Source organism: Mirounga leonina, unplaced genomic scaffold (genome assembly GCF_011800145.1).
Source record: "Mirounga leonina isolate KUSES-001 unplaced genomic scaffold, KU_Mleo_1.0 Mir_128, whole genome shotgun sequence".
NCBI lineage: Eukaryota > Metazoa > Chordata > Mammalia > Carnivora > Phocidae > Mirounga > Mirounga leonina.
The window spans coordinates 20,441,193-20,462,819 of NW_023270320.1; the positions used below are offsets into that span (position 1 = coordinate 20,441,193).

The 21,627-nt window shown below is 39.0% G+C and overlaps 1 protein-coding gene across 1 annotated transcript in view; it reads right to left on the bottom strand.

Moving 5' to 3' along the window:
* Window positions 1-18,923, bottom strand: part of MTMR7 (myotubularin related protein 7) — a 67,203-nt gene extending 48,280 nt beyond the window's left edge. Inside the window, exons 1-4 of the mRNA XM_035003833.1 lie at window positions 18,774-18,923; window positions 16,901-17,023; window positions 15,425-15,587; window positions 8,030-8,187 (exon numbers count right to left, since the gene is read on the bottom strand). Of these exons, the coding sequence (XP_034859724.1) occupies window positions 8,030-8,187; window positions 15,425-15,587; window positions 16,901-17,023; window positions 18,774-18,923 (594 nt within the window). The remainder of the gene's footprint in view (window positions 1-8,029; window positions 8,188-15,424; window positions 15,588-16,900; window positions 17,024-18,773) is intronic.
* Window positions 18,924-21,627: the final 2,704 nt, after the last annotated feature.

Below are 21,627 nucleotides of genomic sequence, written 5' to 3' on the forward strand. Positions count from 1 at the left end.
CTGTGAGGATGCCGGCCCTCCCCCCGCCCCCCGCGCCTCCATCGGTTGTCTTGGTTACCAGACTGGTGAACAACATCAAGCAGGAGATAAAAGGGCCACAAAAGTGATGTTGTCAGGCTCAACGTGTAATTTCAGCAATGAGCCAAAGACATTTTAGGGAAGATTAGCAGACTTCAAAGATTTCCAGTCTCTGGCACTGACACTCTAGTGGAAATCCCATTCCAGGAACACCGATACTCTGGAGGAAAATCTTGTACCGAGAACAGATGGCCCAACCTAGTTGGACCCCAAGAGCTTTGACCAGAATGACTACCACAAGACACTACATCTTCTTGCCCATGCAAATCTGGTGCCCGAACCTCTCTTCGGTCAGCCAGCTAGAACATTACAACACAGACCACATCTGCTTGTCTGAGGTTCAAGAGGCATGTAGTCATTGCACCAGGCTTACAACATTTTCCTAAAATAACAGTTTTAAAAAGGAAATTGGGAGGGTTTCAGAAAGGTGGGAATCACCTACTTTCTTTATTATAACAACACTAAGGAACTGCAAAGTTATTTATGATGAAATAAAACAAACACTAGGTGAGATTTCTCAACCTGCCTATTACGTACAGCCTTTCTGAGTAAGAGAGGTGAATTAGGAACTGGGAAGCTCCTGCCGGGTCCCCTTATAGCTTCCCAAGGCCGAAGGAAGCTCAGCTTGTCTCATGCCTGTAACCTTTATGTGCACCGTAACTGCTATGGGACCAAGAGAAAGGTAAACCCTTGGATCTCACTCTCCTTAAGACTCTTGGCCCCACCCTACTTAGGGACCTGACTGCCATCCACCCTGGGTCCTCCTTCTTCCCAAAGAGAGCAGGAAAGGCTTTCCCACCCTCTGAGAATACCAGGGCTCTCCCCCTCCACAGTGTAGGAAAACGTGGACCTTTTAGGTTGGCATGAGCAAGGCCCAAGAGCTCAACACCTCAACCTAGTCAACAGTAGTCAGGCTCACACAGGGGTCATAGCCCCCCATGTAGGGACACGACAGATGCCAGTCACAGGGACTCCTGTTTTTCCCAGAGCACTAGCACTGGGTCTAGGTGAAAAGAGTTCAAGGCTCAGAACTGAAATATGGGCATTCTGATAAGCATTTGTGTGGGAAGCTCTAGGAGAAGCTAAAACAACTTTGGAAAAAAAGTCAGATTCATGGTGTCAGGGAAGCTCAGGTTTCAAGATACAACTTCTTAACCAAGCTGGAAAATAGGGAATTCATCCTGCTTTCATGAAATCTGACAGCACTTTCATGGAGAAAACAGCCCTAAGGGCTCCTGGGTGGCTCAGTCGGTTAAGCGTCTGCATTTGGCTCAGGTCATGATCCCCCAGGGTCCAGGATGGAGCCCTGCAGGGAGCCTGCTTCTCCCTCTCCCTCTGCCCCTCCCTCTACTCAGGCGCACGTGCGCGCTCTCTCTCTCTCTCCCTCACTCGTGCTCTCCCAAATAAATAAATAAAAATCTTTTAAAAAAAGGTCCTGCATAGCACTGACCACTGTCATTTTTACAACAAGCCCACTTGGTTAGAGTCAAAATTCTGACAATGAATAATGCACAGCACAGTGCAATTTATGCCACCAAATTCTGAAACTAATCAACGCAGCTTCCCCAAATTTTGCCTGGTTTGGAAAATCACATAAGAGAGAACGAGAGTTCAGAAAAGTACAAAAGGCTTTTCCTCTGAATTTTCCTTCTTTACACTGACTGCCTGAGCCAATGAAAGTGGAGTAAGTTAAAATCATTTCTGCGTACTTTTTTTTTTTATTAATGAGGAAATTATTTTCCTTGTCCTTCACTAAATAAATTAGCCTGCCTGGAATGCCTGCATATCTTGGTTTGGCCTCGCCAAGAAAAATCTCTTCTGATAATTCTTCCACTCATTCAACAAGTGTTTTTTTAAATATATTTGACATATACTGTTGTACACATGTTAATTTGATACATTTATATACTGTGCTAGGATTGTCACTGTAGTGATAATCAGCACCCCTATCACATTACATAATTCTCCTTTCTTTTCAGTGGTCAGAATCATTAAGTTCTAGACTCTTGGCAAGTTTGCTGATTACAGTACAGTACTGTTGTCTATCAACAAGTTTCTACCGAATACTTCACATGTGCCAGGCATTATGTTAGGTGCTAGGGAAGTAATGAATAACAAAAGAGTTATTGGCTTCAAGGACTTTACATTCCCAGTAAAGGTGATCTCTGTTGACCTGATTATACTCTTGCAGTAAATGCATTTACCACTGTAGGGTAGTATCCATCTGAGATGCCATCCAAGGCATCTTAATTAGACCTCTGTATTTATTGAGGACCACTCAACTGAGCACGTTGGAGAGTTAGTTGTCAGAGACTGAGACAGATCTACACAGACAACTTTCTTCTTAAGCATTTAGGATCTAAAATTTATTTCAAGGAATTTATGATATACTATGAGGGGAGAAGGAGGGTATGAGCCACATAAAATGATTTATATATAAATAAAATAAAGTAATACATAATATATAAAACACAGCTGTAGAAAACTGAAACAAGATTTCAGTTACTGGTTTAGATTATACTTTAAATTTTATTCCAAGAGAAACAGGTTAAAATTTTAACCTAGTAATGAATGACAATTATTTTATTTAAGAAAGACAATTTCAGGAGTTATGTACAGAAGGGAATCTTCGCTTTGAGAATTGGACTACCATAGACAAGTCTTATAAGTAGGACTAAGAGTAATAATGATAGAAATGATGATGATGATGATGATGATGATGATGATGATTAGCCTCCCAAGACCACACAAACAGAAAAAAGCAGCACAGCCTCTGAACCTGTTTTGTTCTAATTAGAAAGAAATAGGGGCACCTGGGTGGCTCAGTCGGTTGAGCATCTGACTCTTGATTTTGGCTCAGGTCATGATCTGAGGGTCGTGAGATCAAGCCCCATGTTGGGCTCCTCGCTGGGCGTGGAGCCTGCTTAAAATTCTCTCTCTCCCTCTCCATCTCCCTTCCCCCCCTTCTCTAAAAAAAGAAGAAAAAATAACTCTTGTAAAAGAAGGGAGGAAAAAGTAAACATTTTCTCAACCACGAGATGAAAAGCAAAAGTAATGGATGACATCATAACTTTCTCAATGGACTATTAGAAAGTTTTTGAGAAAATCAACTTTTATTATAGGTCTAAGTTGGTAATAAATAAGGGTACATAATCCTTTCTCCCCATTTCAATGGTATTAGTAAAATCAGAAAATCCCCTAAGTTTTCACCTCTTCTATTTCAACACAGTTTGTTGGTTGTTAGTTTTGGTTTGCTGTGTGTTACTTTGGAAAAGAAATGCTGAGTAACTCATGTTTTGTAGTCTCTACATGTAGGACTTAAGTGACTAAATATGAGTCATGTTTGTGGCGCTAATTCGAGAAGGAAATCTCATCGAAAATAGGAAGAACCTGTGTTTCCAAGAAAATATTATTCTACAAGATGTAGCTTAGATTCATTTTCTTCCTGACTCAAGGGCGTGTTATATTTTTTAAAAATTTAAAAATGTATCCAATTTTCTTTTGTAAACTTGGATTTTCCTCCCTTTCATTTCAAGGCTAAAAATTCATTGCCACATACTTCATAATAAGTGAAACAAAGAAGCCCCAAATGTCTACTCACAGAGTAGAATTATGGTTGTTAGATTTAAGTGTAATTATGAAGAAAATTCATGAACATGTCCATTCTACCCCAAATAATCTATAAATTCAAGATATCAGAAGAATGATGTGGAAGGAACTGACCTATACAATATCAAGTCTTATTATAAAACCATACTAACCATAATTGGTACAAATGTAACTATGGAAATTATATAGTGTAAAATTGGGACAGAGTTCATAAGTAGGCCAGGATCAAAAAAAAAAAAAAAACAATATGCTAAAACATGGAACAAAACAGGAAACACTAACAACTCAAAACTTCTGAGGATCCAAAGATTCTCCAGGGGCAATATTTAAACGTCTCCGAAGAAGAGAGATTTGCAACAGCTTTACATGGTAACACACTATTAGCTAGAATATGTAAAGAACTTCTACAAATCAATAAAAAAAGACAACCTTATAGAAAAAAGGATAAAAAATAACAAATAGCAAATAACAAATTTCCTTATCAGTAGACAGAAATCTTCCATATTTTTTAATGGTTACACATTAATTTAATTATATGGAGAGAGCAAAACTTATTTAACTCATCCTCTATTAAGAAATTTGGGTTTCTTCTAATATATGCTGTTACAAACAATGCTTCAATAAGTCACCTTACACATACTGTGTGTGTGTATGATGTTGACTCTTTAGAATAAATTCCCAAAAGTAAGATTGCTGGGTCAATGAGTAGGTCTATCACCAAACAAAGGCAGTACCAACTGTCAGTGAGTCTGTGGAGTAGGGAGAACTTGTATATCTTGCTATTAAGTCTATAAGTCCATGCATACACTTTGGAAAAGAACCTGGCAATACCTGGTAAGGCTAAAATCCACATACACTGTAACTCAGAAATTCTACTCCTAGATGGAAACTCCCAATATACTATGAGTCATGTGTAAGCCAGTTAACAGCTTTGTGATGATAAAACAAAAAGAGAGGGAGAGGGAGAAAAGGATAAGAATAATTTTTTTTAAACTGTGGTCTATCTGTAAAATGCAGTATAATACCACAGTGAAGAATGAAGGAATGAGAGCTGTAGGTCTCAACAGTCTCTTCACTTCTCGATGGCTTAGACAGTTATTTAATCGGTTTATGCCTGAGTTTCTCCATTTGTAAAGCAAGGATGATAACAATGGCTATCACATGGGACTGCTAACATTTGTCAGGTTTTTAGAACAGTGTCTGGCACATGGTAACTATTATAGATGTGTGTGCTAAAAATGAAACGAATCGGGCGCCTGGGTGGCTCAGTTGGTTAAGCAACTGCCTTCAGCTCAGGTCATGATCCCAGGGTCCTGGGATCGAGTTCCGCATCGGACTCCCTGCTCTGCGGGGAGCCTGCTTCTCCCTCTCCCACTCCCCCTGCTTGTGTTCCTGCTCTTGCTGTGTCTCTCTGTCAAATAAATAAATAAAATCTTTAAAAAAAAAAAAATGAAACGAATCTCATAAATACAATGTTAAGTGAAATATCAAGTTTCAGTAAGCTACATTCATCATAACACCATGTATAGAAAATATTAAAAAAACACAAAATAATACATTTTTACCACTTACATATGTAGGAACATTATAAATAGAGAAGGACAACACCAAATGGCAGTCAGTGACATTGGAGCAGAAGGTGATCTGGAGGGAACATTAGGAGGTTTAATAGCATTGATCTATGTGTCTATTTTTGTACCAGGACTGTACTATTTTTATTCCTTTAGCTAGCAAATAGATGCATTTGTATAAATATTACATGCTTTTTATATATATAGTTAATTATTACTATATTTATATAACAAACTATTGGGACTACACCAAAATAAAAAGTTTTTGCACAAGGGAAACTATCAACAAAGCAAACTGAATGGGAGAAGATATTTAGATATTTGCAAGTAATATATCTGATAAGGGTTTAATATATAAAGAATTTACACAACTCAACACCAAAAAATTGAAATAATCCCAGGGAAAAACGGGCAGAGGACATGAAAAGCTGTTTTTCTAAAGAAGACCAACAAATGGCAAGCAGACACATGAGAACATGCTCAACATAACTCATCACCAGGAAAATGAAGACCAAAACCACAATGAGGTATCCCCTCACACCAGTCAGTATGGTTAGTATTAAGAAGACAAGAAGTAAGGAGTGTTGGCAAGATGTGGAAAAAAGGGAACTCCCTTGGCACTGTTGGTGGGAATGTATATTGGCGTAGCCACTGTGGAAAACAGTATGAAGGTCCCTCAAAAAATTCAAAATAGAACTACCATATGATCCAGCAATTCTACTACTGAGTATTTACCCAAAGAGAACAAAAGCACTAATTTGAAAAGATATATGCATCCTTCTGTTCATTGCAGCACTATTTACAATAGCCAAGATCTGGAAGTAACTTGTGTCCATTGATAGATAAATGAATAAAGAAAATGTGGTATATATATATATATATATATATTACACACACACACACACACACAGGAATATCACTCAACCATAAAAAAGAATGAGATCTTGACATTTCTGACATAAATGGACTTAAGAGGGCATTATGCTAAGTAAAATGTCATATAGAGAAAGACAAATACCATATGATTTCACTTATGTGATTTCACTTATGTGAAATCAAAGAAACAAACAAAAAACAGAAATAGACTCATAAACACAGAGAGCAAACTGGTTGCCAGCGGAGAGAGGTAGAAGGGTGGGAGAAAGAGGTGAAGGGGAGTTAGAGGTACAAGCTTCCAGTGATAAAACAAATAAGTCACAGGGATGAAGAGTACAGCACGGGAATAGAGTTAATAATATTGTAATAACATTGTGTGGTGATTATACTTACCGTGGTGGGCATTACATAACGTATAGACTAGCTGAATTACTATGTTGTGCACCTGAAACTAATATAACATTGTATGCCAACTATACGTCAATAATAAAAAATTTTAAAAATGTAACCAGAAATGGTCAATAAACAGGAGATAAGATATAAATGGTCAATCAGCATATACAAATCTACAAATCAAGAAATCAAAGCATGTAGATTAAATTAAAATGAGACATCACTTGTCCCACTATCAAGTTGTTAAAAAAACTTTTTAAGAACTGACATCTTTCTCAGTGAGGGAACAAAGAATCAGGCATTCTCATACACGGCTGCTGAGAATTTATATAAATTGGTCCAACTTTTCTGCAGTTCTTTTTGACAACATGTACAAAAATTTATGTAAACTTTTTGACACAGAAATTTCACCTTTAGGAATTTGTCTTTAAAAAGAATTTGAACATGGGCAGAAGTATAGGTATGAGGATGTTCTCACTATGTTTATTTAAAATCATAAAAAATAATAATAATCTGCATGTCTAAAAATTGGAGATTAGGTAGAAAGAACAGGATATAGCCATACTATGTGATTTTATAGAACATTTTTAAATGATATAAAATATATTTATTAGGAAAAAACAGTATGATGGGTGAAGAAAAGCAAACACAAGGCATGTGTAATATGATTCCATATTTGTTATATATACTGGAACAGTTCCCTTTCCTCTGTACTTTCCAATTTCGAATCATTAAATGCATTGCTTATATAAGAAAAGAGCTATTAAAACTATGCAGATGAGAAAAGAAACTGAAGGAAAATTTTAAAACCTAATAGACGAACATTAGGGCACTGAGATGGTGGGTATTTTTTCTTTTTTCTTGCTTTTATAAATTCTCTGCAACATTCTTGCATTGCTTTTATTACCTAAAATATTTTAAAAATTAATAGGGAAACCAACATTGATTTGTAAGCCCATCATTAGGGACAATATGAGATTGATTCTGCCCCTCCTGCTTCCCTTCCTCTCCATAGGCCTTTCTGTAAGCGTAGACACATTTCTCCACATTTCTCTAGGGAAGCCTCTTGGTGACCTTGTGTACCAATCAAGAGTTCAGTGAGTACAGAGAGGAGCTGGTGCCAGACTGCCATCAGAGTCCTTGTGACTTCCCCACTAATCACTCGCTGCACTATAAAAAGAGCTGATGGGAGAACTTGGCCCTGGCCGGCTCTCCCACCCACTGCCTGGCCATGACGCCCGCCACTGGGCTTCTCTGGGTTTCCATCTCCTTAACCATTAGGGGAAGGTGTCGGGGGGGGCGGTTCTCTAAGGTTCCCTTGGCCAAACTCTTTGATTCTAGATGCAGGTAGGAAATGCAGCTCACAGTAACCAGGGGAGACTTGCAAATCCACATATCTGTATCTACAAAGAGCTGTAAAAACTAAAGGAGATTAAACAGAGGTCATGCTAAGCTATGTGAATCATGAGTTCCCTTGGATTAAGTAATGCCTCCGCACTCACTCTGTAGTCTCTATTCACATCGCTGAGCTGCCAATAATCATTAGGGAGGCCCATTCGCTTGTACTCTTCACCGAGATCGATCAGCATCCAGCCCCGTTCTCTTTCTTCTTTATCCAGCTTGGGGTTGAATGAAAAGCAGTATAACTCTTCATATTTCACTGCAAGATAAAGGAGAATAAAGCCAAATCAAACCAAGTCAAATCCAGAACCAAATCTCCTCAAAAGCATTCTATCTGGGCTGGATTACATCAAGAAGCCAAAGCAGCTTCTTGCCCCTCGGGACACTGCAAGGAGCACCCCGTCTCTGGGGGCAGGTTCACCCACCTCCTCCCAGCAATGACATGGAGACCTTGCAACAAGCGAACTCAATTTTGCAAGAGCTCCTTTCCCTTCAGAAACAAGGCCTTCTCCATTTTGCGCTTTTTTTTTAAGTTGCTTTTGAAGCCAAACATATTCTCCAGAACACGTAAGAAAGGGAACTTTAAAAATTAATTAAGAATGTATGTATCCTTAGACATCAAGAACTCAATCTGTTTATGTATATCGAGCTTGGATTTGGGATGGCCTCTCGGAGGTGGATGGAGGCCCAGGCCGCTGCCCCATGTTGATACTCACCATATGAAAAAAAGAAATAACATCTGTGAAATGTATACAGATGTTTGCCCTGAAAACATCTGAACTTACAGCAGACACATCAATGTCATAATTGCACTGCTCACACAAAATTCATAGGATTCATAAAAAAAGCAATTGATAGTGTAAGTCACCGTGGTCATGAGGGGCAAACTCGGGGCTGTCTGATGAAAGTCTGCTTTCAATTCTGCCAGGATGTCTACGTCTTTATGTACCACCCTTTCTGCTTGTGAGGCCAGGGCCAACAGCCTTCCCCATTTAGAGTGAGGATTTGATTTTCCTGCCCTGATCTTGTTATGTTGAAGGAAGCAGTTAGGCCAGGGCTGTCCAACAAGAATATAAGCAAGCCACATGTGTCACTTAAAATGTCCTTGCAGCCATATTAAGAAACTAAAAAGAGACAATGAAATTAATTTTACAGATATATTTTCTTAGAAAGCCAATATATCCAAATATTATCATTTCAACATGTGTATAAAACTTTTTTTTTTTAAGATTTTATTTATTTATTTGCGAGAGAGAATGAGAGACAGAGAGCACGAGAGGGAGGAGGGTCAGAGGGAGAAGCAGACTCCCTCCTGAGCAGGGAGCCTGACGTGGGACTCGATCCCGGGACTCCAGGATCACGACCTGAGCCGAAGGCAGTCGCTTAACCGACTGAGCCACCCAGGCGCCCCTAGTGCCTTTTTTTTAAAAATTATTTCCAATTTAACGTGATTTTCTTTCCACTTCTTTCTTTTTTCTTTTTCTTTCTTTCTTTCTTTCTTTCTTTTTTTTTTTTTTTTTTGAAGTAGGCTCCATGCCCAGTGTGCTTGAACTCATGTCCCTGAGATCAAGACCTGAGCTGATATCAAGAGTAGGATGCTTAACCGACTGAGCCACCCAGGCGCCCTGTATAAAACTTTTTAATATTTTATGTATCTTATTTCATAATGTCTCTGAAATTCCACGTGTATTTCACACTTGACAGCATATCCTCACTCATTCTACCTACATTTCAAGTGCCCACAAGCCACATGCAGCCATGTTGGATAGTGCAGATCCAAGCACCTCCGGTAAAGATGAATCATGGCTGATTATCACTGAACACGTATTTCATTCCAGATTCTGTTCTTAGTAAATGTATTAACCCATGATGGGCCTGATTTTACAGATGAGAAATCTGAGGCAAAGGTAGGTCAAGGAATATCGCCAGGGCCACAGGGCTAGTAAGTGGAGACTCTGGATTTAAATTAGGCAATCTGGCTATAGAGTGCATGCTCCTAATCACACGCATTGCCCCTCTAAGGCAGATCCTTCTCCCCAGACGGACCACTTTTGTGTCTTCTCCTTCCTTGTTCCATCCCCTGAATCATCTTCTTTTTCTCCAATAGGTTTCTTTCTCCTCAATTTTCTTAGGTCCCCCCATTTATTCCTTAATCTGTTGATGACATTCAGATGTAGTTAATTTAATGGCTCTTCCACATGTGTCTGGAGGCCCAAGAAAGGATCTCACCGTCAGCAAAAGGCCACAGAAACACACAGGCAGCCTGAGAGCTAACCTCAGTTTCAGGCTTGTTGTGATTACCATGGAAGTAACTCATCTACAAGGAGGAAGAAAGATAAGGATCATATTTTAAGGACCAGATTTTTTCATTAGACATGCACTCTTTCTTGTAGGAAAGAAGCAAAAGTAAGTTTATCAGTTAGATAAACTATGTTCTATTTCAGTTTCTCCTGATATATTTCTAAACTTCAAGCTTTGAGACACTGACAATTTCAACCAATAAGAAAGCGCACGCCCACAGATATCTGTACACACAAACATGAAGTCGACGCTCTCAGTAGGAACTGTCTCTTGTAATCTTAGCTACTGGAGCAGGAAGACTACGAAATTGAGATCCTGTTCTGGGAACCATCGGCTGGACACTGACACATCTTTTCCATCCCTCAGTACCATTTCATGACTCAGACCTCTGCTACCATAATGTTAACCGCAAATGCAATTTGGTTAAGAGGCCAAAAGAATCTCTTGAGAAAGCCTCAGTCCCTCAGTGAAAGAAGAGCTTATGAACACGGGGTTAATAATGGACGTTAAGTTCCCTTTGTCGAGTAGTTACAACTAGGTTTAAAGGTAGAAGGAGAAAACCATTCTAGAACTATGGATAGTTTTCTTTGTATGGGCTTACGCCTGCTGTCATTGGGAGGAGGCAAGCACACAGAACAGAAATTAAAGCAAGAACAGTTTATAGCAGATATTAAGAAGATCATTCTTGAACTGGGAGGCATTAGGATTGGTTGCCACTAAAACTGTGAAATGTTTTCTTTTAGTTATTTTTAAGCAAAAGGGTGATCAACCATAGCTCTAGCCCAATTTAAGTAAAATTCTACACAAGGGCAAAGAAACCCACATTTTTGTCAGCCAATACTCAGTCTTATTAACATAGGCAAGCTTCTTACCCAAAGGCCAGCCCAGGGGAAGCCTTCAGTGGATGACTGCCTACTCTGAGAAATTAAAAAGTACCATTAACACAGATGTAAATTTCACTGAATATTTCCCATTCACAATGTTCTGTTCCTCTCACCTCCATCACCTGCAAAATACGTAGCAGAATTCTTAGTAATCACAAGGAGGTGAGTTAAAAACCACACCAAAAGTAGGGCTAAAGAAATCTCTAGTCTTTACAGAATCTGAATGGAGAACACGTCTCCTTCAGAAAGATCAGATCCCTGATTCCTCACCCTCATCTCTTAAAACAGACAGGTTAAATACTCCACTGGCTTCTCACCCCACGGAGTCTGAGCCATCACACCCAACCTCAAATGTCTTTTGCTATTAGTGAGAGCAGGGTTCAACAGGAGGTGCACCAAAGGGCTCTCCTCCAGAGCTCTTTCCATAAGAAGCAAATACCCCACATGCCTTTGCACTGTGGGAGTAAGCTGAATGTGCACCTCCAATCTAAAAAAAAAAAAAAAAAAAGGTTTTTCAGAAAAAGTTATGCAGAAATCATTCTAGTATTTACTTTATTTACCTATTTAAATCTTACAACTGCCAAGCAAAGGCAGACTTGAAGGTTTTTCTATCCAGAAAGAAAAAGAACAATTTCTAAAATACTGCCTTAAATTAAGAATGGATAGCATTTAAAAAAAAAAAAAAAAAAAGAAGAAGAAGAATGGATAGCATTTTGGGTACGTTTCTAGGAAAGCCAAATCAGCGTTTCGGGACTCAGGAGATGGCCTAAGAGATGCATGTGTTGACTGACTTGGCATTCCTTAAGCACTACTGTTCAGCTGGACTCCTTAACACAGGGAAGCCCTCGGCACTGCGACGGGGTCCATACCTACTGCTCTCATCAAAGCCTTGGCTCTCGGGCAATCCCACTTCCTACTCCCTGGGGGGGGTATTTATGCCATCACGTGGCAATTTTCAACTTGGAACCACCCAGCCTCCAAATGGCCCCGTCTCTACACCCCCACCCCTTCTCTCCTGTAAAAAAGGAAAGGGTGTTCACTCCACCAGATAAGGCAGCTGTGGGCAAGACAAAGCAATTGGAGAAAAAAGAAAAACAACCTGGTTTGTTTCCCAGGTATCAGGCTAACTGGTTATGTAAACAGAATATTTTGGAAAAAAAAAATAGGGTAGGAATTACCGTGATAGACTAATTGGGAGAAACAAAAGGTAACAATAGTATAATAAAAAAAAATACTTTAAGAAGAAAAACTTGCAATGACCAATGTAAAACCTGAATAATACAGTTATTTTACTGATTGTTTCCCTTGTGCAAATTTTTTAAAACTCCAAAGGAAAGAACAAACACAAATGGGCATTCGCAGAATGAGGAGGTGGGTCTAGGAAGGGAAAAGTGACCGGCAGTCATCAGGCGGACACACATATGTGGAGTTTATTAGAACCAAAAGTAACAATTGAAAGCTCAGCTGCTCCCAACCTTCTGCTTAATTCAGGCAATCTAAAATAGCAGAGCTGAAAAACCAGTGAAACAAGGTTAAGAAGACAGCCTGGTTATTACTGGACTTTGCAGATTTAGAATAAAAATAAGGAGACGTCTGCTGTCTATTTTCAACAAGTAAGTGTTTGAATGAAACACCAGGGCTGTGGAAAAGGACTTCTGGACTCAGAGATCAGTATCGTCAATAAAAAGCAAATTACCACTGCAGACACTACATAAGCAGCCATGACAGACAAGGGTATCAAAAGTGAAATTAAGCCCCGCCCCCCCAAAAAGTGAAATTGAGCAAATGAGATGATGTCAATCACAAGATTTGTAAAATCATAATATGTGTGCAGAAGAACTGGGGACTAAGAAGAACTGAAAAAAAAAAAACTATCATTTAGAAAAAATGGGAAAATAAACAAAGATGGTTTAAATGTTGAAGGGTCCAGGAACACTACAGAGGGAAAGATAATTGATAGAAAAATAAACAGCAGAAGCCAAATCAGAGGGAGGAGAATGCACATGGGAAAAATGGAAGCTCTCTGAGAAATAGGGGTCTTTTCATCAGAAAAATGTATATCCTTATTAGTACACTGGATCTATTTCTCATTGGGGCCAAAGTTTTACTTTAACCTAAATTATTCTTTATTAAGAATTAAAGAGCTTACTGACTTTGGCTACTTTAATTTTTCATTCTTACCAATCTGAATTCACACCAAAGACCAACCAATAAAATCTCGCTAAATGTTTTAGTAGTTTGATGTACCCTTATCCTAGAAATCCTAATTCAGTGAAGAGAGAATCTCAAGAGTTCTGAAAATCTCCTTCATAGGACTTGACTTAAATGGACTCCCAAGCATTTCTTCTTTTGTACATAATAAAATAAGAAAATCTGTCCTCTACAGGACCTTGAAACTTAGCTATATCTCTAAAGGTACTGAAAATAGGTGATTCGTGTTGGTGACAAACCAGAGCAACCACAGAGAGCTGTATCGTGCTAACACACACACACACACACACACACACACACTCTGATAGACCCAGAGGAGGGGGGAGGTATATTTTGTAAAAGATCTTCAGATGGCTCTGATAAGCCACCCCTATTCCCAGCTGGGACCCCCTCCACCTTTCTCTACCTCCACCCAGATTCAAAAGCCTGCTTCCAAGGTTGTAGGCTGTAACGGATCCTAATTTTAGCATTGCCTCTAACATTAAACTGTGAAACTGTCTGGGTTCCATTTCATCTTCCCACACTTATTAAAGTACTGTGTTTTATGTAAACTGACATTTCTAATTCCAGGGTTTCAAAATGCTGGTGGCTTTCTAAAAATCTTCTAAGGTAATAAATTTAATTCAATTCATTACTATGATTTCCTTTTTGGCTCTCTGGCTATGTCTAATACCTACCTCCCAAACGTCACCTTTAAGAAAAAGTGGGAGTTTTAAAAAAAGTGAGGAACACAGAGATTTTCCTCCATGGGGACCCTTGCAATGACTGTCCGCACCAGCCACAGCCCTCACGTTCACTGTGATCTGCCCTTCCAGCCACTCAGCTCTTTCCCAGTTCTCTGGGCTATTCCTAAATCCTATTAGTCCGGTCAGAGCACATTTATTACACAGCCCAGCCATTAATCAGTGATACAGAAATTGCTGATACACAGTTCTCCTCGCATTCGCTGTTGCACGCAACCTAACACACATCTTCCCAGAACTTCTGTTCCAATTATAGTGCACCCTCTAAAAAGTTCAACTGCTTTTCTGGCTAACTTTGCATTTCTGTGCAACACACGGAGATGAAAAATCCTCCACCAACTGCTTTGAAAGGGGAGCAAAGTCAAGTCAAAACTATCAGGTTTTGACAGCTCCCTAGCATCATTTTCAAGAAATAACTTGAGTTCTTCGCTATCTGCAGATGATACGGTCACACCATATGAAATGGAGGACCCAGCCAAGCCCCTTGCAGACGTTACAACCAAACTTCTTGTCCTGAATCAAAAAGCATTTAGCACAGTAACTATAAAGATATATTCCATCTCCCTTGTCAGCAATTTTGGTATAACACTACCATGGAGATTACTCTTATATAAAAGATTTATTTTTACTGAATTCTCCCCAGAAACTCAGATGTCTATTTCTTTTAAGCAAAAGGACACCGCAACCCATACAAGCCACACAGAGAGACAAGAAACGCTTCTCTAGAAGTGCCCAGGAAGCCATAAATTGGAAGACCCCAAGCCGAGGGATAGAACAGAAGAGAAACTGACAGCATCTATTTTTCAAATCAACTAAACATTCTTCCCACGACACTTAAGAAGGTTTTGTTTAGGAGAACCAACAGATCCACACTGTGAATACAACTGATGCTAACAAACGTCTGGTTATACCAACCTTGGGAAACCTCTATCACCATCACAAAGCAATAAAAAACCAAACCTTAAAAGCCCCAAGAGGGGGAAGTACCCTTAAGCTGTTTGATATTAATGTTTTCCACACAAAACAATTTGTCAGTTTTATCTTAGGCTTCAATAATCATTGTATGGGAAGGGCATGATTTTAATACGAGTTCACTCCAAAAGGAACAGCTATAAACCCTCCCCCCCCACCCAAGACAAAGTGAATACTAAGAATAATGAAAGAGGTTCGTATAGTGAACAACTTAGGGAGAGCCCCTAAAAGGCAATGAATCATTCAGAATTCTTGGCCTCATTGGAGGACTTGGGAAAACATATAATTCCTAAAACACCATAATTCTTAAGCTATGCATATTTCTTGAACACGATTTGTGAACCTCAGGGTGCGACGTACACAATGCTGAGTTCCTCTGCCCTACCTGGCCTCGCAAGGCGTATCAGAGAGATGTACACATCATGGCAGTCTCGTTCCTGCGGGATGATGAGCTGTAACAGCTGGAAGTTCTTGCAGCGAATAAGCAGAGGGCTCCCGGTAGCAGTTGTTGCCTGTTTTTCAATGGTGGAAATCTGACTGTGAAGAATCTACAACCAAAAGTCATGCGGAGAAGCTAAGCACTGATAACTGATAAATGAGACAAGCACAACCCAGATCTCCGAAGGAACACGGACAAGAAACACTGCCCCCCCCCCGCCCCCCCGGCCTTTAGCTAGTCAACACCTGCACTCAGACAAGAACCAATGTTCCGGGAAAGAGCCATCTAAGTTTGTCATTTTATTTTTCATTACCAAGTCTTCTGATAGCCACGCTAATTATTTAGAGCCAACTATTCAGCATACAATTTTGTACAAGTCCAGGTAAGGGAACATTTTGGTAGTCAAATGGTGAACGCACTTAATAGCTAAGATTAAATAAGGTCATGAGAAGTTAGTAAAATAAACCTCGCAATCAACAAAAGTTAGAGATGGCTCCGCAGGGAGGTGCCACCATGCTCCTTAATTCCACATGGGATGCTCAAGTTCAATAGCAACTTGAGACTGTTGTTTTCTAAGCTGCTGGTAGTCAGGCAGGCTGGAGAAGAGATTTATGTTAAAGAAAATCAGGCTGAAGTGCATCTCTCTGGTGCTTCAGTGTGTGGCGGGGGGTAGGTTTCTGCTCAGTCAATGGGAACATTTGTTATCTTTTGTTATGTAGATATTGTTGACACACACTGTTACATCAGTTTCAGGTGTACAATATACTGACTCATCAACTCTATACATTATGCTATGCTCCCAAGTGTAGTCACCATCTGTCACTATTTCTCTCCACCCAATAATGCCTGCCACCTTCTGCTGAAAATGTAACAATGTCCACAGAATACAGAAAAGGGAAAAATCTACAATTCAGGGATTCTGGTTCTAGTCAGAGTGTCGGGAGTTGGGTGGCTATATAACATAAGATGTATCCAATGGTCTCATTACTAAGTAGCAGAAATATCTGACATTCGGACTCTTCCCTAGCTTTGCTTTCCTCCGTTTTCAAATTATCAGAAAAGTGAAGACAACATAATAACTAAACGGTCTGCATTATTGGATCCTACAAATACAATGTATTGCAAATAAGGCCCTAGCTAAGTGCTATACCGGGCACTGATGATCTCGAATCTCTGCTTGACAGCTGTACCATGAAGCATTTACATCTCTATTTCTAGGCCTGTCTTTGATGATGTTTAAATAATTAGTGTTTAAAATGAATAAGTAGATCCAGGGGATTTGACTCTGTGCAAAAGAACGTGAAGCTGACCCTCCAGAAACAGTCCTCTGGACACCCAAATATCAAAAGCCCAACCACAGGGTCAAAACTTGTTACTCAAAACAACAGAAAATGTATAAAGCCAAAAATAAGGAATGCATACCCATGTTTCTTTTCTTGTGTCAGGTGCGTTTTCCACAAATATGACATGAGTTGCCGTCAAATACAAAGTACCTAGGGCCGCTTTTTTAGAAGATATTCGATCTACCAAGCGGACATTTTCGACCTAGAGAAATCAGTTTGACAGAGTTATCATAAAGCAAAAGACTATTCATAAAAATAAACAGTAAGTAGGTAATCTTATATTTAATCCAAAATATATATAATTTTGAGGATTCTCCCAATAAGAAAACCTAAAACTCATCCTCTTAATTAGATCTCAGTATGTGACTCTGTAGATCAAAAGATAAAAATTCACCAATTACTTAAAATATCATTTTAAATGTACCACAAAATTTTATAGACCATATTCTTTAAGAATGCCCTCTTTGTATTTTAAATAAGTCAGCATTTTTATTTCACTGTAATTATATAATTCTAATGGAAGGCAGGAAGTGTATGCATCATAGTTCTGAGTTTTTACAATAACCATGTATGAATTATGCCTAATAAAAGGACAATAATATATCTATGTATTTCTCGGTAGTAGAAACAGCCTTAAGGCAGTTTGCTTCCACATAAACTAGCAGGAAATATATGAGAGCAAAAAGTATCAGAGAAATGTTCTGCGTGTTTACAAGGAACACCTACCAAATTAAAATGCTCACATTCATTTATAATAAAATCTCTCTAATAAGTGGAATTTTCACCACTGACCTTGGAATGGTTAAGAGAGATCTCTGGAAACAATTTTCATCAAGCATACCTCTCTTATAGGCAGAGCAGTTTCAAGGATATGTGGATTGGGATCAGTCCAATATAAAATATAATGGACATTCTAAGATCATCTCTTCAGGGCAAGTGGAAACTGAGGGAACTATGACTCTAACAAGGCAGGGCCACCACAGTGACCAGAGGAACACTCCTATAATGATGGTGGGCTTGGCACTGCTCTCACTGAGGATCAACCATCTACAGACAGACGCTGGCTCGACCCTCACCTCTCAAGCCAAGAGGGCTGCTCGCTTCCCCGAGGAAGCTTCAGGGACTAGTGAACCACATTTGCTCTAATCTTCAGTCTAATATGGAAGTTGTGGCCCTGATGTATTTGGAGAGCTCAGGGCATCCCCCCTGCTCTAGGGAAAACCTTGGAGGAGAGCAGACCTAATGAGTGCCCCTCAGGACACCAAGGTCAAACAGCACTCAAGACATTATGTTGCCTTTGTCTTCTCTGAGCCCTAGAATCAAAGCAGCCTTCTGAGAAGAGCACTGGACGGTCCCATCCCACTTCTGCCCAATTTTCAGGGATCTGATGAGGTAAATAAAAAATGTGGTATTTAAAATATGTTTTTATTCATACAACTTAGTCTGAGATGGTTGTATTATTCCTGAGGCCCTGTGAATGTCTACCTAAAAGATGCTCATTCGGGCACCTGGGTGGCTCAGTTGGTTGGGTGACTGCCTTCGGCTCAGGTCATGATCCTGGAGTCCCGGGATCGAGTCCCGCATCGGGCTCCCTGCTCAGCGGGGAGTCTGCTTCTCCCTCTGACCCTCCCCCCTCTCATGCTCTCTCTATCTCATTCTCTCTCTCAAATAAATAAATAAAATCTTAAAAAAAAATGCTCATTCAACAGGAGGCTCTTAACCTATTAACTCATAGTTTTAAAAAGTATTTCCTTCATTACGGATATGTTCCTTTCATATCGTTATTCACCACTGCGTCTCTTGTAAATGGCCTTCATGTCGCTGGTTTATTTTCCTACTAGATGATCATCATTTCTTATGTACTCATAAGAACTCTATCAGTAAGGAGAAGAGCCTACGGCCGAATTTTTATTTGTGTGTTTTATAATTTCTTCTTTACCAAACTCTTTTACTGCCTCTACTAATTTTCTCAGTGAGGTCTCTTGGACACTCTGATAGGAATATTTTCTGTAATAATCTGTTTCTTCTTTTCCAGTATTCATACATCTTTTCCTCTCCTTGTTTACTGGCAGATTGCTGTGAATACCAGCAACAGCATTCATGCACATTTTCATTTGTTTCTTTTTTTAATAACATCTTTATTGAGATACCCACCCACTTAAAGTGTGCTACACTGGTTTTTAGCATATCCACAGCATTGTGCATACCATCCTCATGCATCCATCACCACGATCAATTTTAAAACATTTTCTTCGCCCCTCAAAGAAACCCTGAACCCATTAGCATTCACTCTTCACTTCTTCCCCAACCACCTCAGCACTAGGCAACCGTCAGTGTACTTCTTCTCAGTGGATTTGCCTATTCTGGACATTTCATATAAAGGGGCTCCTACAATATGTCGTACTTTGTGACTGGCTTCCTTCATTCAGCCTCATGTTTTCAACCCATGTTTCAATCCAAGTTGATCCATCTGTACAATGTGTCAGTACTTCATTGCCTTGTATTGCCAATAATATTCCATTATAAAGATATAGATACATCACATTTTATGTATCCATTTGTCAGTGGATGGACATTGGGGTTGTTTCTACTTTTTTTTTTAATTTTACATTGTTTTTTATTTTATTATGTTATGTTAATCACCATACATTACCTCATTAGTTTTTGATGTAGTGTTCCATGATTCATTGTTTGCATATAACACCCAGTGCTCCATTCAGTACGTATCCTCTTTAATACCCATCACCAGGCTAACCCATCCCCCCACCCCCTCCCCTCTAGAACCCTCAGTTTGTTTCTCAGAGTCCATAGTCTCTCATGGTTTGTCTCCCCCTCCGATTTCCCCCCTTCATTTTTCCCTTCCTACTATCTTCTTCTTCTTTTTTTTTTTTTAACATATAATGTATTATTTGTTTCAGAGACACAGGTCTGTGTTTCATCAGTCTTACACAATTCACAGTGCTCACCATAGCACATACCCTCCCCAATGTCTACCACCCAGCCACCCCATCCCTCCCACCCCCCACCTCTCCAGCAACTCAGTTTGTTTCCTGAGATTAAGAATTTTGGCTATTATGAATAATGCTGCTATGAACGTTCTTGTGCAAGCTGTTGTGAGGACATTTGTTTTCATTTCTCTTGGGTATATACATATACACACACATACATCCAGGAATGGAAATGCTGTGTCATATGCTAACTCTGTTTAACATTGTAAGGAAATTCCACATTATTTTCCAAAGCGGTTGTACCATTTAACAATCCTACTACCAGTGTATGAAGTTCTAATTTTTCCATATCTTTGACAACACTTTTTATGCTCTCTCTTTCTGATTACAGCCATCCTAGTAGGTGTAAGATAGTATCTCACTATGATTTTGCTTTGCATTTCTCCGATGATTAATGATGTTGAGCATCTTTTCATGTGTACCTCTATTTTTAATGGGAACACTTCCAATATTTCACCATTGAGTTTGATGTTGATGTTTTGTTATCACATTGTGGAAGTGACCTATTCTTCATTCACTAAGAATTTTGATTTTTAAAAATCAGGAATGAACACTGTGTTTTTTAAAATATGTATTTGGATGAATATTTGCTTTTTTACTTTAGTCCTACATTACAATAGCAATAGATTTCTTAATCTTTAAACAAGTCTTGGATTCTCAGGATTGGTGTTTTAATATTTCTTGTATTTTACCAGCTATAACTGTTTTGTTTTCTGTTTTGTTTTTCCATCTATACTTTTAAGAGAGACTGACATGTACCAGCCTATTTGTTCTACTTTTATCAGGTGAATTCATCACGATTATGATGACATTAATTAGAAAGATTTCATCATACACATTTTTTGAAACAAAAAAATACAAAAAAGGTACTTCTTTATACAGAATTAATTATTTAATAATTCTTTCCATTTCTTATGTGGTTATATATCTACTCAATGTTACCATTTTTTAAAAAGATTTTATCTTTTTTAAAAGATTTTATTTATTTATTTATTTGACAGAGAGAGACACAGCGAGAGAGGGAACACAAGCAGGGAGAGTGGGAGAGGGAGAAGCAGGCTTCCCCCCGAGCAGGGAGCCCAATGCGGGGCTCGATCCCAGGACCCTGGGATCATGACCTGAGCCGAAGGCAGACACTTAACAACTGAGCCACCCAGGTGCCCCAAAAGATTTTATTTTTTTAAGTAATCTTTACACCCAACGTGGGGCTTCACAACCCCAATTTCAAGCGTCACACGTTTTACCGACTGAGCCAGCCAGCTTCCCTTCAATGTTACCATTTTTTACTAAATCTCATTTTGACATCTATTGTCTTTACAAATTATCTTCTAATCGCTGGTTTTCAAATTCTTAGACATTTTTAATTCCTATCTGTGGGTGAATCCCTCCCCCTTTAACCTTTCTCTCATTCCTAAATTGTGAACTATGTTTTAACTTTCTTGTGATTAGATAGGCAAAGGGTTTTCTTCAAAGTAACAAGTCTTGGATCTACAAATTTACTAATTTTTCTCTTTTCTAATTGTTTAATTTCTGCTCCTTTGTTAATAATATTTCAGCTTTCCTTGGTATATCATGTGTCTTTGTTTGTTTCTTTGTTCCTTTCTGAACTCTCAGGTTCGAGTCAGCTCATTCATTGTCATTCTTTTTGTTTAATAACAAGTCTTAAAGTCCAATCATTTTCCTCCAAGTAAATCTTTGGCTGCACCTTATGGGTTTTATTTGCAGTATTCTTGTTCTTCGTCCTTTCTAGAAGAGTCTATAACTGCATTTTTTTTTTTATTGCTTCTTTGACCCAGGA